Consider the following 15,767-nt stretch of genomic DNA (forward strand, 5'->3'; position numbering starts at 1 on the left):
TACTTTGATTTCAATCATGCTATGATTTCAATATCTGGTTTTAATTAAAAGCTTTTTATGTCTATATTTTCTCAATTTAACACAATTTTATCAATATATTCTTGATACACAAAGGTAATTATAAATAATTTTATATGTAAAGTAAAAAAGAACGAAAAAGAAAGAAAGAAATTAATTTATATAATTAATTGTAATGAAATCATATTTAAACAAATTTGTGTTATAAAGAACCCAGCATTGGTTTACGTCCAGGCCAAGCTTCTTTGGCATATTTCTTCTTTTGAGGACCAGAACTATTAGATACATCGGCGGCGATATGATGATGATGATGAGGATCCTCATAGCGTACTGGAAAGATATAAAAGTATAGTATAGGTTATAGAGCTAATCGTCAATGTCTCGCTCATAAACTTACCATTTGCATTAGCCAATGCTAATTTGTGTGCCACACCAGAATTCATAGGCGTCGCACTGACCGTCTCTGCTATAGGTGTTACATCCGGCGCTGGATTTGGTAACAGCAACCCCAATTTGGCACCAATAGCCAAAGGACCAGAAACATCAAATTCTGCCGATGTAGATCTAGAGGCATGACTATCATGTGCGCTTGCAGCCGGTAAACCCTGATACAAGATGTGGGCGAGGAAGGCGTAGCATTTGTAGGTGAATTGGGATTATTACCAAGACTTTTCATGTGCTCCTGATAATTTGTTGGAATAATTGATGGCTGCTTGTGTGTGTAAGATTATTATGGCTCGCTGTAGAGGCTGTTGTGGTAGTAGCTGATATACCCATATTAGAGCCATCGTAACGAGCTCGTTTAGCCGGCACCACAGTGGTTTGTACTAAGTTGCGGAAACGTCCAACATTGGGGATCAACATCTTCGGGATTTATGATAATTTCCTCATCATTAAAGGTAACATTGCGGCGTTTGCGTGACGATTTCTTTAAGGATTTAAAAATATTAAACTCTATTCTTTATTTTTGTGGGAATTTAATTCCAATTTACCTTTCGTATATCATCGGCTATACCTAGCATGGAAATTCTTCTATTATGTGCAGTATTATAATTCCGTGAGATTCTGCAATGGATATAAAAATTAAGAAAATTCATAAAAAAATCTAAAATTTCTCAAACTTACATCCAATTCAGTTTGTGTTTCGGGCAAACCCAATAATGCTCCATCACTAGTTTCATTCATGGGTATATCCTCCATTATACTATTACGTTGACCGGCCGAGGGTCTTTCACGTAAAATATAGCGCCTAGTAGAGGCACCAAAATGAAAAGTGCTATTAACATGCAACTGGGTAGGTTTGTGGGCCTCTAAACGCATGGTGCCTATATAAGTGCCATGAGCTTAAATGAAATAAGAAAATCACTTTACGCTCTATATAAAAAAATAATTTATATACAACATACTAGAACCCAAGTCCACCAAATATGCTATATTCAAATGCTTGTGATACACAAAAGCGGCATGTACCCGCGAGCAGGAAGCATGATCTATGCAAAAATCATTCATTGTGCATTACGCCCAAATAAATAACATTTCTTTTCATCCACCATTAGTTTCTGTACAAGTTTATCATCCTTTAAAACATCCAAATGCAAACCAGTTGGTGGCTTGCCGGCCCTTTTTGTGCAGCAAGGAAAATTAATTTCCGTTTTTTATTAGTTTTTCAAAGCAATTACTTACCATGAAGGTAGTTCATAGCTATTAGCCATTTTTTGTATTAAAATCTATTTAATACAATTAAAATTATTGTAGAAATTTGTGATAATTTGTTAATTTTTATGGAATTTTAATATTTCTTCTGTTTTACAAGTTTTTTTGTGTCTTCTTCTTTTCTTAATAAATGTCAGTTTTTATAACAAACCTGCAATTGTTTAACTCACAAGAGCTGCCACATATATGTTATGTTGCAAAAACTTTTACATCTGGTAGTTCTTTTACATTAAGTAATACAGAGTTGTTATAAAGACATTTTTTAACTGACGTCCATTTTTATTATAAAAATTTCACATTTTGAAGTAAAATAAAAAAAATCCATTTTAAACAATTTATTACTTAAAAATATAAACGTACAATACAATTTACATTTTACAACTATGAGGATATCTTGGAAAAGATATACATCTCGAATATTCTTAACACCTGTCAATAATTGCAAATAACGTTCGAAACCCATGCCAAAGCCACCAGTTGGGTAGACCGCCAAATTTACGTAGTTCCAAATACCAGTCTAAACCTTGAGGTAACTGAGGATGGTTTCCTTAGAATTTTTTCATCATTTTCACGCAAACTGCACCACACAGCTCACCCACTGTAGGCATGAGCAGATCTAAAGCATGTACCAATGAAGGATCTTCACGTGATTGCTTCATGTAGAAGGGTTTTTGATTCGCCGGCCAATCCACCACAAATACTGGACTTTTACAGTGTTCCACCAGGTAGAGTTCTTGTTCTTTTGAGAATCCCTCATTGGGTGTTACGGCAGTTTTGAATTTCTTTTTATTTTCCATAATTATAGCCAAAGCCTCTTTATAGCTGAGTACAGGCCATGATTGATCTAGCCAATGGAATGTCACTGCTTCACCCAAATTCTTTTTCTGGCAAAACTCCACATCTTGGGCATTATTGTCAAGCAATTGTTTTGTTGTTACCTTGAGCATTCGCTCTATAAATGAACAGAGTTGCTGTATGTGCTCCAGGTAGACTAGCTCAGCTTCAAACATATAAAATTCGGATAAATGCAGGGGAGATTTACAATTTTCCGCTCTAAAAGCAGGACCCAAACAGTAAGTATTGCCTAAGCCATAAGACATGGATTCTAAATGCAATTGACCAGAAACGGTTAAATAAACCTGGGAATCGAAATAACTATGATCCAAGCTTACTTCAGGACGAGACATTTGTTTTAGTAGTTCCTGGGAATCAGGTTTTACGGTAAAGACCTGAAAGTTTAAAACAAATTTAGAATTTCAAATAAAATGTCAATATAAAAATAATACAACCTCTCCCGCTCCCTCGCAATCGTTTGTGGTCAAAACGGGTGTATTTATCTGCACAAAATCATGTTCATCCATAAAATCATGTAAAGCCTTTTGAGCCTTATGTCTTAAACGCATAGTGGCAGCTACAATATCTATGCGCGAACGTAAATGCAAATAATCTCGCACATATTCAGGAGCATGTTGTTGTTTGGGAGAAAAAGGGAAACCATCCGTTAAATGACCATCAGCTACATATTTACAAACAAACAATTAGTTTTCTTTTTATCAAGGTTCTAAACAGTAATATATTTACACCTATCACATCCACTTCTTGAGCATGCAATTCATAATGACCATGAGGAGCCAACTGCACTTTACCGCTGGCCTTAACTAAACTGCCGGCCGTTATAGATTAATGGCTTCAGTTTTGGGTAAAACTATTTGAAATTTTGTGTGCTGTTGAACCATCATTTATATCCAAAAAGATGTTATTTTTTAATTTTCTTATGTTTTTATCCAACCCTAAGCGGAGCAGAAAGATGTGTAAATACAATTCCGTTATAACCTCACAATTGGTGTAAATTAGGTAGTTTATGGAATACTTACTCGTACACCTACTGAATCCCCAGGCTCTTTGTTTTAGGTATTAAATTAATACGCTGAAAATTGCTACAAGATCTTTTAATTAATAACATTGTAGAAAAGATTGAAGATTTTTGTGAAAAAAATCTTAAAGCAAATTATTTATTATGACAGCCGGGATATGTTGCAAAATCAACAACAGCTGACTGACAGTTAATTGTATGTTATTAAGCGTTTATGTGAAATGTTATTAACAGCAACAGGGTGTTTAGAAAATAGTTTAATAAAAAACGTTATTTTTGAATTAGAAATACAGAATCTGTAAAAAAGCGTATGCATATATAGATAGATGGATAGATAGGTAGATAGATTGATAGATAGATATATAGATAGATAGATAGATAGATAGATAGATAGATAGATGGATAGATAGATAGATAGATAGATAGAGAGATAGATAGATAGATAGATAGATAGATAGATAGATAGATAGATAGATAGATAGATAGATAGATAGATAGATAGATAGATAGATAGATAGATAGATAGATAGAATAGATAGATAGATAGATAGATAGATAGATAGATAGATAGATAGATAGATAGATAGATAGATAGATAGATAGATAGATAGATAGATAGATAGATAGATAGATAGATAGATAGATAGATAGATAGATAGATAGATAGATAGATAGATAGATAGATAGATAGATAGATAGATAGATAGATAGATAGATAGATAAATAAATAGATAGATAGATAGATAGATAGATAGATAGATAGATAGATAGATAGATAGATAGATAGATAGATAGATAGATAGATGGATAGATAGATAGATAGATAGATAGATAGATAGATAGATAGATAGATAGATAGATAGATAGATAGATAGATAGATAGATAGATAAATAGATAGATAGATAGATAGATAGATAGATAGATAGATAGATAGATAGATAGATAGATAGATAGATAGATAGATAGATAGATAGATAGATAGATAGATAGATAGATAGATAGATAGATAGATAGATAAATAAATAGATAGATAGATAGATAGATAGATAGATAGATAGATAGATAGATAGATAGATAGATAGATAGATAGATAGATAGATATAGATAGATAGATAGATAGATAGATAGATAGATAGATAGATAGATAGATAGATAGATAGATAGATAGATAGATAGATAGATAGATAGATAGATAGATAGATAGATAGATAGATAGATAGATAGATAGATAGATAGATAGATAGATAGATAGATAGATAGATAGATAGATAGATAGATAGATAGATAGAGAGATAGATAGATAGAAACATCATCTCATTTCTTAATATTCTTTAAATAAAACTACGATTTATTATAATTATTTATTTCAAAAAACTAATTTACAATTTAGCATAAACAGATTCATGCACCACCATATTTCCCTTAATATCGCTTAATTTCTGACAACCTGCCAAGGCCATTGTGATATCAAAATCCTTTTTAAGCACTTCCAACATATTTTAACGCCAGCTTCACCGCCACAGCCCAGACCCCAAACGGCAGGACGTCCCAGAAATACCATTTTTGCACCCATAGCCAAAGCTTTAAAAACATCATTTCCATGACGTACACCACCATCTAACATTACAACCATATCATCACCCACAGCTTTAACCACTTCCGGTAAAGCTTCTATAGCTGCTGGTACACTATCCAATTGACGGGCACCATGATTAGAAACAATAACACCGGCACAGCCAAATTCTCGCGCTAAAATTGCATCTTCAGCCGTTAAAATGCCTTTAACAATTACTGGAAGATATGTAAGGTTCACCAACCATTTAACATCTTTCCAGGTGAGGGTAGCATCAAATTGACTGGCTACATATTCATTAATGCCCGATGTACCCACTTCACTGTGTACACCATCCGATTGTGAAGATTGTGCCTCGAAATTGGCCAAACGTAGATGAGATGGTAAACTAAAGTTGTTGCGTACATCAGACCATCTTGGCCAAAGATAGGGGCATCTATAGTGAGTACTATGGCTTTGTAATTACATTTCTCTACACGTCGCACTAGTTTTTCCGTCAGGGAACTGCGAGAGAATGAAAAAATAAAAAATAATTTAAAATAATGGGCACATTATTGGGACTATAATTTTCAAGAGGTAATTTTATTAATACCTACCGATCTTTATACACATATAATTGAAACCATTTATTGGTAAATGGAGCAGCTTGAGCCACTTCTTCTATGGACATGGTAGCTAAAGTACTTAAAATGAATATGGAACCCATTTCACCAGCCGCTTTAGCATTACCACCCTCACCATCTGGGTGAGCCATTTTTGCATGGCTGTTGGAGCAATACCCACCGGCCACTTAGATCACAACCTAATAGTCGACACGTAGTATCCACTTGGGAAACATCTCGCAAACAACGGGGACGTATACGTAATCTTAATAATTTAAAATATTATTACATACATACATAAGTACAAACTTATGTAAATAATCTCACCTTCTAAAAGCTTCTCTATTAAATTCAAACTAAACTGTTCTCCCGCTCCGCTACGATAATAATCCAAAGCCTTTTTTTCTATAATTTGATGAGCCCTTTCCTCGAAATCGGTAACACACACATAGGGGGCAGCCATATTTTTCTTAAGTTTTACTGAATTTTAATAAGTCTAGCGATGTTTCTGTTTTAAAGTCTGTATTTGGACTAATTTAAATAATTTTTATTTTAATAGTCGCTAGATAATAGATGCAGCTTCTATTAATGAATAACAATAACATTGATAAGATTTCTTATCAACCATAATAATAAACCTATGGAATAATAAATGTATATTGCTTTTCTCGTAAAAAGAAAATGTTTTATATACAAAATGAGGTAGATGATGACACTACACTTAGGGATATGTAAGTAAGTAAGTAAGTGTAAGTAAGTAAGTAAGTAAGTAAGAAGTAAGTAAGTAAGTAAGTAAGTAAGTAAGTAAGTAAGTAAGTAAGTAAGAAGTAAGTAAGTAAGTAAGTAAGTAGTAAGTAAGTAAGTAAGTAAGTAAGAAGTAAGTAAGTAAGTAAGTAAGTAGTAAGTAGTAAGTAAGTAAGTAAGTAAGTAAGTAAGTAAGTAAGTAAGAAGTAAGTAAGTAAGTAAGTAAGTAAGTAAGTAAGTAAGTAAGTAAGTAAGTAAGTAAGTAAGTAAGTAAGTAAGTAAGTAAGTAAGTAAGTAAGTAAGTAAGTAAGTAGTAAGTAAGTAAGTAAGTAAGTAAGTAAGGTAAGTAAGTAAGTAAGTAAGTAAGTAAGTAAGTAAGTAAGTAAGTAAGTAAGTAAGTAAGTAAGTAAGTAAAGTAAGTAAGTAAGTAAGTAAGTAAGTAAGTAAGTAAGTAAGTAAGAAGTAAGTAAGTAAGTAAGTAAGTAAGTAAGTAAGTAAGTAAGGTAAGTAAGTAAGAGTAAGTAAGTAAGTAAGTAAGTAAGTAAGAAGTAAGTAAGTAAGTAAGTAAGTAAGTAAGTAAAGTAAGTAAGTAAGTAAGTAAGTAAGTAAGTAAGTAAGTAAGTAAGTAAGTAAGTAAGTAAGTAAGTAAGTAAGTAAGTAAGTAAGTAAGTAAGTAGTAAGTAAGTAAGTAAGTAAGTAAGTAAGTAAGTAAGTAAGTAAGTAAGTAAGTAAGTAAGTAAGAAGTAAGTAAGTAAGTAAGTAAGTAAGTAAGTAAGTAAGTAAGTAAGTATAAGTAAGTAAGTAAGAAGTAAGTAAGTAAGTAGAAGTAAGTAAGTAAGTAAGTAAGTAAGTAAGTAAGTAAGTAAGTAAGTAAGTAAGTAAGTAAGTAAGTAAGTAAGTAAGTAAGTAAGTAAGTAAGTAAGTAAGTAAGTAAGTAAGTAAGTAAGTAAGTAAGTAAGTAAGTAAGTAAGTAAGTAAGTAAGTAAGTAAGTAAGTAAGTAAGTAAGTAAGTAAGTAAGTAAGTAAGTAAGTAAGTAAGTAAGTAAGTAAGTAAGTAAGTAAGTAAAGTAAGTAAGTAAGTAAGTAAGTAAGTAAGTAAGTAAGTAAGTAAGTAGTAAGTAAGTAAGAGTAAGTATGTAAGAAGTAAGTGAGTAAGTAAGTAAGTAAGTAAGTAAGTAAGTAAGTAGTAAGTAAGTAAGTAAGTAAGTAAGTGAGTAAGTAAGTAAGAAGTAAGTAAGTAAGTAAGTAAGTAAGTAAGTAAGTAAGTAAGTAAGTAAGTAGAAGTAAGTAAGTAAGTAAGTAAGTAAGTAAGTAAGAAAATAAGTAAGTAACTATTTATCTATCAACCTATCTATACACAGCAATCTATCATAAATCGAAGAAAGTTGAAAGAAAAAAACAATTTTAGCTACTGTCACAAATGAATGTAAACTGATAGGTAAAACGACAACATACTTTATACCAGCAACGCGACCCGGTTCTAGTTAGGATCTAAATAAAACTAAACTTTTTTCAATTAATAGTTTATTACCTTACCGCGATTACAGCTTATACAAATTTGTTTCAAATCTGCGTTCTCAAAACAAAGACCATATAATTTAATACAAATTAATGTGTTTTTTTTTTAATTTTACGCAAAAATTATATAAAATATTAGAAAAAAATGTTTAGAGAGAAATTAAATTTCATTATCACTATCATCTTCATTTTTGAATGCTTCTCCAGCTTCAATGGCCATTTTATGCCAGGGCACTGGATTAATACGATGCAAGCCATTGGTTTCTTTACCCACCAAACTCATTTCATAGCGGAAATCTTTGTCCTTTAACTCATCGTGAACTTGGTAGATGCTGAAATATAAAAAATAATATAAATTAAATGAGGGTTAGTCTATAAATGACCCTTGGCTAGTCAAAAGGTTTCCTTCGCAACAGTTCGTATACAACTGCATAAAATTTCAGTCAAATTTAAAAACAAATTTATCCGATTAAATTGTGTAGAGATCAACACTGTGACAAATTCAACAAATTCCTTGAAAAACCTCCTATTATAAGATCTTAGCCGGTCCGACAATACTTTCTTACTTGTTTCTTAGAATAACTTACATTTTACCAGCATTTTGTACTAAATCCTCTGTGGACATTTCAGGGAAATTGAATTTCTCCATTTCAGTTTTAGCCTGTTGTTTAGCTTTACCGCTGGCACAGGCGAAATAACCAAACGACGAGCCAGAAGGTTCAATTTTATACAATTGTGCACCTTGATCTTCATCCCAGGCAGAGAGTAAAACTGACACACCAAAAGGTCTGACAGCACTGTATAAAGTATAAGCGTGAACATAGGCAGCAATACGTTCGGTCAATTGTTTCAAGGGTATAGTGCGTTCAAACTGTTGGCGATAGTTGGCAGCCTCTTGACGTGCTATATCCACAATATAACGACCATCAGCTAAGAGACCAGCTATAGCTAAACCGATATTTTTATCCACCGTAAAAATGCGTGCTCCAGCATCTTCTTCGTATAAGGTGCTGGTGACAATTTTTTCAACTGCTAAAATAACACTGTCTTTGCCGCGTAAACCTATAACAGTGCCACTTTTCTCCACCGCCTTACCAGCATAATCAATTTGGAATACCCGTCCGTCCGGTGAGAATTGTGAGGCAGATAAATCGTACTGTAAACAAAAGAAAATGCAATTTTACTATATATTCCTGATTTTATAAGGTTTATTTTTTGGAACTTACTCCTGTGCCAATTGAACTCATTTTTATTTTAGTACTATCAGATTTTTTTTTTAAGAATATTAATTTAGTTTGGTTTTTGCAAAAAAACTAGAGTATTTTTTGCAAGTTGTTTGGATGATGATTTGACGGCTTTTTGTTTGGTTTATTTTGAGGTTATGCTGTCATTTTTTTTTTTGACTTTTCATTGTACAAATATTACCAGACCGTTGTATTTAAACATTAAAAAAAATCGCTGTAATTAAAATAAAAAGATAACTAAAATTTTTACTAATTCACTATTATTTTTACACATTACTTCCTTTTTATAATTTATTATTTGTAGATATATTTAAATTAATGTTATAAACTATAATTTATTATTAAATTTTATATATTTAATTTCCAACAATTCCCATTTACCCCACAAAGAACTCTTGACTTAGCAACTCTACCATATGTTTTCATTAAAAAGCTTTATGACATCTGGCAACTTTATATCTGCACATGTTTATTTTCTTTTATTTACATTTTTTCTGAAAGAATTTTGTAGTTTTTTTACACGCGGATTAAAAATACGATTTTTTAAACAGTTTTATTAAAAAATAAAAGAAAAATGTCGCTAAATATTAGTGAAAAAAGGTAAGAAATATATTTATCAATAAACAAACACTTGTTAATCCTTTGTTGTGGTTTGTTGTAGTTATGCGGTGGAAACGCGTTATGCTAATTTCTATGCTGGTGGTGATGTAGCCTGGAGTAAAGATGGCAAATGGATTTACTGTTTGAATGGCAGTGAGGTAACAAAAGTAGAAGTTGAAACGGGCTTAGTGGCACGTTCTTATGGTTTAAATTACAATGAACAAGGAGAAAAAATTGATAATGAAGTGGAAGAAGAAGCCGATGATCAAATCTATTGTTTTGATTTGTCTTCAACACAAGAATATATGGTTACAGTGCACCGCAGCAGTTTGGTAAGATTATGGCATTTATCTTCGGGCAAAATTGAAAAGTTGTGGAAAAGTCAACATCGTGGACCGGTGGTAAAAGTGTGTTTCAATGCCGATGGACGTTTGGTGTGTACTAGTGGTGCTGATTCGACGTTGCGTATATGGGATTATGAAAATAGCAGATGTTTGGCGGTATTAAAAGAGTTTACTGGTCCCTCTGTGCTGCTGCAGTTTCATCCAAATCCTTCTAAACAGGAAATATATGCTGCTGGCTCGGATAATTGTCTATATAAATGGAATTATGAAACAAAAACATTGGAAGCCAAAATGAAGGGACATTTATCACAAGTAACCGGTTTTGCTTTTAGCGATCAATCTGCAGAGTGTGAATTTATGGCTAGTGCCAGTCGTGATAAGGTTTTAATAGTTTGGCGTTTACAGGATGGCAAACAAATGAAAGTAATACCCATGTATGAAGAGCTAGTGGGTGTGGTATACAAAGATGCAGAAACTATTATAGTGGCCGGTGTAAAAGGCAATTTAAAACAAATTGCCAGCAAAACAAGTAAAATATCTACGCTCATAGAGTGCCAAGAGGAGGAATATGAAATTAACCATTTAATGTTTAATATAACTAACAAACAATTGGCCTTTGTGACCGCTGATCATAATATCTTAATTTTTGATATTGTGTCTAAGGAAAAGGTTAAATGTTTTAAACAATTAATAGGTTTTAATGATGAAATACTTGATGTTTGTTTCCTGGGAGAAGCTGAAGAGTTTCTGGCCATGGCTACCAATAGTAAGCATATAAAGTTGTATGATATTGAGCAGCACATGAATTGTAATATTGTTATGGGTCACAAGGATACTGTTATGTCTCTGAGCACTCCGGGTTCTAGTAAATTACTTTTGTCGGCCGGTAAAGATTTCACCATAATACTCTGGCAGTTGGATAAGGAAAATGCCAATTTAGTCTGTTTGGCTAAGCATATAAATAGTCATACTGCCACCATAGGTTGCATAAGTTTTGCCTACCACTGTGACAATGCCTTTGCCTCTGTGTGCCAGAGTGGCAGTTTAAAGGTGTGGTCTTTGAAAGGCCAAACAAAAGGCAAAACAGGCGAATATGAATTTTCCGTTAAATATGCAGCTGCTGCTCATGACAAAGAGGTCAATTGCGTGGCGTTTTCTCCTAATAATAAGATAATTGCCACCGCCTCCCAAGACAAAACTGCCAAACTATGGTCTGCTGATACTCACAGCATTTTGGGCTCTTTAAAAGGTCATACACGTGGTGTTTGGTGTGTACGTTTCTCACCCACAGATCAAGTTGTTTTAACCACTTCCTCTGACTGCAGTTTGCGTTTGTGGTCTTTATCTAATCTGGCTTGTCTCAAACGTTTGGAACAATCTGCCACCGTCTTGAAAGCAGAATTTATTGATCATGGCAAATATATACTTTCGTCTGGATCGGATGGTCTCCTCAAATTATGGAACATCAAGACAAATGCTTGTATACAAACCCTTGATGAGCATGATGATCGTGTTTGGTCTTTAGCCGTTTCCTCCAAAACTCAAAAATATTTCTTTAGTGCTGCTGCCGACTCCAAACTTATAAAATGGAAGGATATAACAGAGGAATGTAAAAATACCGAAATCGATAAGCGTCAAGAAATGCTACAACAAGAACAAGCCCTACAATTAATGCTGCATCAAAATAAACAATTGAAAAAGGCCTTTATGTTAGCCCTTAAATTAGGCAAACCTAAAGTATCCTATAGTATACTAAATCAGTACATAAGACAACGTGATTTTCAAACAATAGAAGAAATGATATCTAAACTAAATAATGATCAGAAGTTAACACTTTTGGATCATGTCAAGGTATGGAGTTGTAATTCTCGTCATTCTCAAGTTTCCAGTGTAGTGCTGCAGCAATTATTGGCGGAAATGTTGGTGGAACCAAAAATGCAACGGACCCTAAATGCCAAAAATCTAGTGGAAGTTGTTACACCCTATGTACAGCGTCATTTTAAACGTATTACAGAATTAAGTAAAGAATTGCAATTTTTGGATTTTATTGTTGAGAGTATATAATGAAGAAATAATTTGAATATTTTTATAACTTTAAACGAATTTTGTTTGGGAAGAGATTTTATTTGTTTTGTTAATAGAACGCATTCAATTGGTATCATAATTGTCCAATTCACAATTTTCTTGTATCGTGTGTATTTTTGTGTAAGTTTACACTTGTGTAAAAATTTCCTTTAAAAAACACGTATAATTTTACGTTTTGTTTTTCATATGTTTATTTACATATTTCGTATTCAATATCAAGCTATCATTCTCATGTGAATGCACAATTTTTAAGAAGAATAGAAGAAGAATAACTTCATAAAGTAAAAAATTAAAAAAGCGCTTTAAAGTGTAAAAAGTGGAAATATATTAATGTAAAACTTATTAGGACTGGTGAAAATAGTGAAAAATTTTAGGTCGGGGTAAGTGAAATGATTCTATGTGAAAGAATTTCGTTTAGAAAAAACATTTGTATAGAAATTTGTCATTAGAAGAAAATTTTCCAAAGAAATTTGTCGAAATACCACTTTTTTCAAAACATAGGTACATTTAAAAAAAAAATCCGTAGAAAAGTTTCTCCTGTGGACACATTTATGTAAAAGAAACTACTGGATACTCGTTTATATAAATTTGTCTACAGGATACACTTTTCTATAGAGAAGAAACTACAGGATACTCTTTTATATAAATTTGTGTCTAGAAAAAACGTCTATAGAAAATGTTTTTCTATAAAAGAATCTTTCTACAGACATATTTCTACAGGAGACACTTTTCTTTACAAATATGTCTACAGGGGACACTTTTCTACCAGAAAAAAATACGTCTAGGGAAGACACTACATAAATGCCTCTAGAGATGACACTTTTTTATATAAATGTAGCAACAGGAAACACTTTTATATAGAAACGGGTCTACAGGAGACTTTACAGCAGGAATGTGTCTTGAGAAAAACTTTTCTATAAAAATGTGTTTATAGACATACCATAAAAGACCATTTTCTATAGAAGACACTTTTATATAGAAATGTGTCTATAGAAGACACTTTTCTAGAGAAATGTGTTTATAGAAGACACTATTCTATAGAAATGTGTCTATAGAAGACACTTTTCTAGAGAAATGCGTTTATAGAAGACGCTATTCTGTAGAAATGTGTCTATAGAAGACAATTTTCTATAGAAATGTGTCTATAGAAGACACTTTTCTATAGAAATGTCTCTAAAGAAGACTCTTTTCTATAGAAATGTGTCTATAGAAGACTCTTTTCTATAGAAATGTTTCTATAGAAGACACTTTTCTATAGAAATGTGTCTATAGAAGACACTTTTCTATAGAAATGTGTCTATAGAAGACACTTTTCTATAGAAATGTGTCTATAGAAGACAATTTTCTATAAAAATGAGTCTATAGAAGACACTTCTCTATAGAAATGTGTCATAGAAGACACTATTCTATAGAAATGTGTCTATAGAAGACACTATTCTATAGAAATGTGTCTATAGAAGACACTTTTCTAGAGAAATGTGTTTATAGAAGACAATTTTCTATAGAAATGTGTATATAGAAGACACTTTTCTATAGAAATGTCTCTATAGAAGACACTTTTCTATAGAAATGTGTCTATAGAAGACACTTTTCTATAGAAATGTGTCTATAGAAGACACTTTTCTATAGAAATGTGTCTATAGAAGACACTTTTCTATAGAAATGTGTCTATAGAAGACACTTTTCTATAGAAATGTGTCTATAGAAGACAATTTTCTATAGAAATGTGTCTATAGAAGACACTTTTCTAGAGAAATGTGTCTATAAAAGACACTTTTCTATAGAAGACAATTTTCTATAAACATGAGTCTATAGAAGACAATTTTCTATAAAAATGAGTCTATAGAAGACACTTCTCTATAGAAATGTGTCTATAGAAGACACTTTTCTATAGAAATGCGTCTATAGAAGACACTTTTCTATAGAAATGTGTCTATAGAAGACACTTTTCTATAGAAATGTGTCTATAGAAGACACTTTTCTATAGAAATGTGTCTATAGAAGACACTTTTCTAGAGAAATGTGTCTATAGAAGACATTTTTCTATAGAAATGTGTCTATAGAAGACAATTTTCTATAAAAATGAGTCTATAGAAGACACTTCTCTATAGAAATGTGTCATAGAAGACACTATTCTATAGAAATGTGTCTATAGAAGACACTTTTCTAGAGAAATGTGTTTATAGAAGACGCTATTCTGTAGAAATGTGTCTATAGAAGACAATTTTCTATAGAAATGTGTCTATAGAAGACACTTTTCTATGGAAATGTGTTTATAGAAGACGCTATTCTGTAGAAATGTGTCTATAGAAGACACTTTTCTAGAGAAATGTGTCTATAGAAGACACTTTTCTATAGAAATGTGTCTATAGAAGACAATTTTCTATAAAAATGAGTCTATAGAAGACACTTCTATAGAAATGTGTCATAGAAGACACTATTCTATAGAAATGTGTCTATAGAGGACACTTTTCTAGAGAAATGTGTTTATAGAAGACGCTATTCTGTAGAAATGTGTCTATAGAAGACAATTTTCTATAGAAATGTGTCTATAGAAGACACTTTTCTATGGAAATGTGTTTATAGAAGACGCTATTCTGTAGAAATGTGTCTATAGAAGGCACTTTTCTAGAGAAATGTGTCTATAGAAGACACTTTTCTATAGAAATGTGTCTATAGAAGACAATTTTCTATAAAAATGAGTCTATAGAAATGAGTCTATAGAAGACACTTCTATAGAAATGTGTCATAGAAGACACTATTCTATAGAAATGTGTCTATAGAAGACACTTTTCTAGAGAAATGTGTTTATAGAAGACGCTATTCTGTAGAAATGTGTCTATAGAAGACAATTTTCTATAGAAATGTGTCTATAGAAGACACTTTTCTATGGAAATGTCTCTATAGAAGACACTTTTCTATAGAAATATGTCTATAGAAGACAATTTTCTATAGAAATGTGTCTATAGAAGACACTTTTCTATAGAAATGTGTCTATAGAAGACAATTTTCTATAGAAATGTGTCTATAGAAAATACCTTTCTTTAGAAATGTGTCTATAGAAAACACCTTTTTTGTTCGAAATGTGTCTATAGAAGAAACTTTTCTATCAAAATGTGTCTATAGAAGACACTTTTCTATAGAAATGTGTCTACAGAAGACACTTTTCTAAAGAAATGTGTATATAGAAGACACTTTTCTATAGAAATGTGTCTACAGAAGACACTTTTCTAAAGAAATGTGTATATAGAAGACACTTTTCTATAGAAATGTGTCTACAGAAGACACTTTTCTAAAGAAATGTGTATATAGAAGACACTTTTCTATAGAAATCTGTCTATAGAACACACTTTCCTATAGAAATGAAGACAATTTTCTATAGAAATCTGTCAATAGAAGATACTTTCTATAGAAATGTCTATAGAAGACAATTTTCTATAGAAATATGTCTA

The 15,767-nt window shown here is 31.9% G+C and overlaps 2 protein-coding genes, 1 long non-coding RNA gene and 3 pseudogenes across 3 annotated transcripts; 2 read left to right on the top strand and 4 right to left on the bottom strand.

Moving 5' to 3' along the window:
- Nucleotides 1–43: 43 nt before the first annotated feature.
- On the bottom strand, nucleotides 44–1,745 carry LOC119606218 (annotated as a pseudogene).
- A 354-nt stretch (nucleotides 1,746–2,099) lies between these two features.
- Nucleotides 2,100–3,709, bottom strand: LOC119606224 (annotated as a pseudogene).
- Nucleotides 2,316–5,105, top strand: LOC119606226. Its single transcript, XR_005231630.1, has 3 exons — nucleotides 2,316–2,456; nucleotides 2,537–2,804; nucleotides 4,996–5,105. It is a non-coding gene; the product is annotated as an uncharacterized LOC119606226 (long non-coding RNA).
- On the bottom strand, nucleotides 4,968–6,347 carry LOC119606225 (annotated as a pseudogene).
- Nucleotides 6,348–8,031: 1,684 nt separating this feature from the next.
- Nucleotides 8,032–9,406, bottom strand: LOC119606228 (proteasome subunit alpha type-3-like). Its single transcript, XM_037959651.1, has 3 exons — nucleotides 9,269–9,406; nucleotides 8,630–9,198; nucleotides 8,032–8,374 (listed from the first exon to the last, which is right to left on the bottom strand). The coding sequence occupies exons 1-3, from the start codon at nucleotides 9,287–9,289 to the stop codon at nucleotides 8,203–8,205; spliced, it is 762 nt and encodes a 253-aa protein (XP_037815579.1). The 5' UTR covers nucleotides 9,290–9,406; the 3' UTR covers nucleotides 8,032–8,202.
- A 368-nt stretch (nucleotides 9,407–9,774) lies between these two features.
- On the top strand, nucleotides 9,775–12,295 carry LOC119606223 (transducin beta-like protein 3). The gene is made up of 2 exons (XM_037959649.1): nucleotides 9,775–9,886; nucleotides 9,948–12,295. The coding sequence occupies exons 1-2, from the start codon at nucleotides 9,861–9,863 to the stop codon at nucleotides 12,292–12,294; spliced, it is 2,373 nt and encodes a 790-aa protein (XP_037815577.1). The 5' UTR covers nucleotides 9,775–9,860; the 3' UTR covers nucleotide 12,295.
- The last annotated feature ends 3,472 nt before the right edge of the window (nucleotides 12,296–15,767 follow it).

This window comes from Lucilia sericata, unplaced genomic scaffold, assembly GCF_015586225.1.
Source record: "Lucilia sericata isolate MDLA Ls3-8-SP2 unplaced genomic scaffold, ASM1558622v1 Contig000560F_arrow, whole genome shotgun sequence".
In the NCBI taxonomy this organism is placed as follows: domain Eukaryota; kingdom Metazoa; phylum Arthropoda; class Insecta; order Diptera; family Calliphoridae; genus Lucilia; species Lucilia sericata.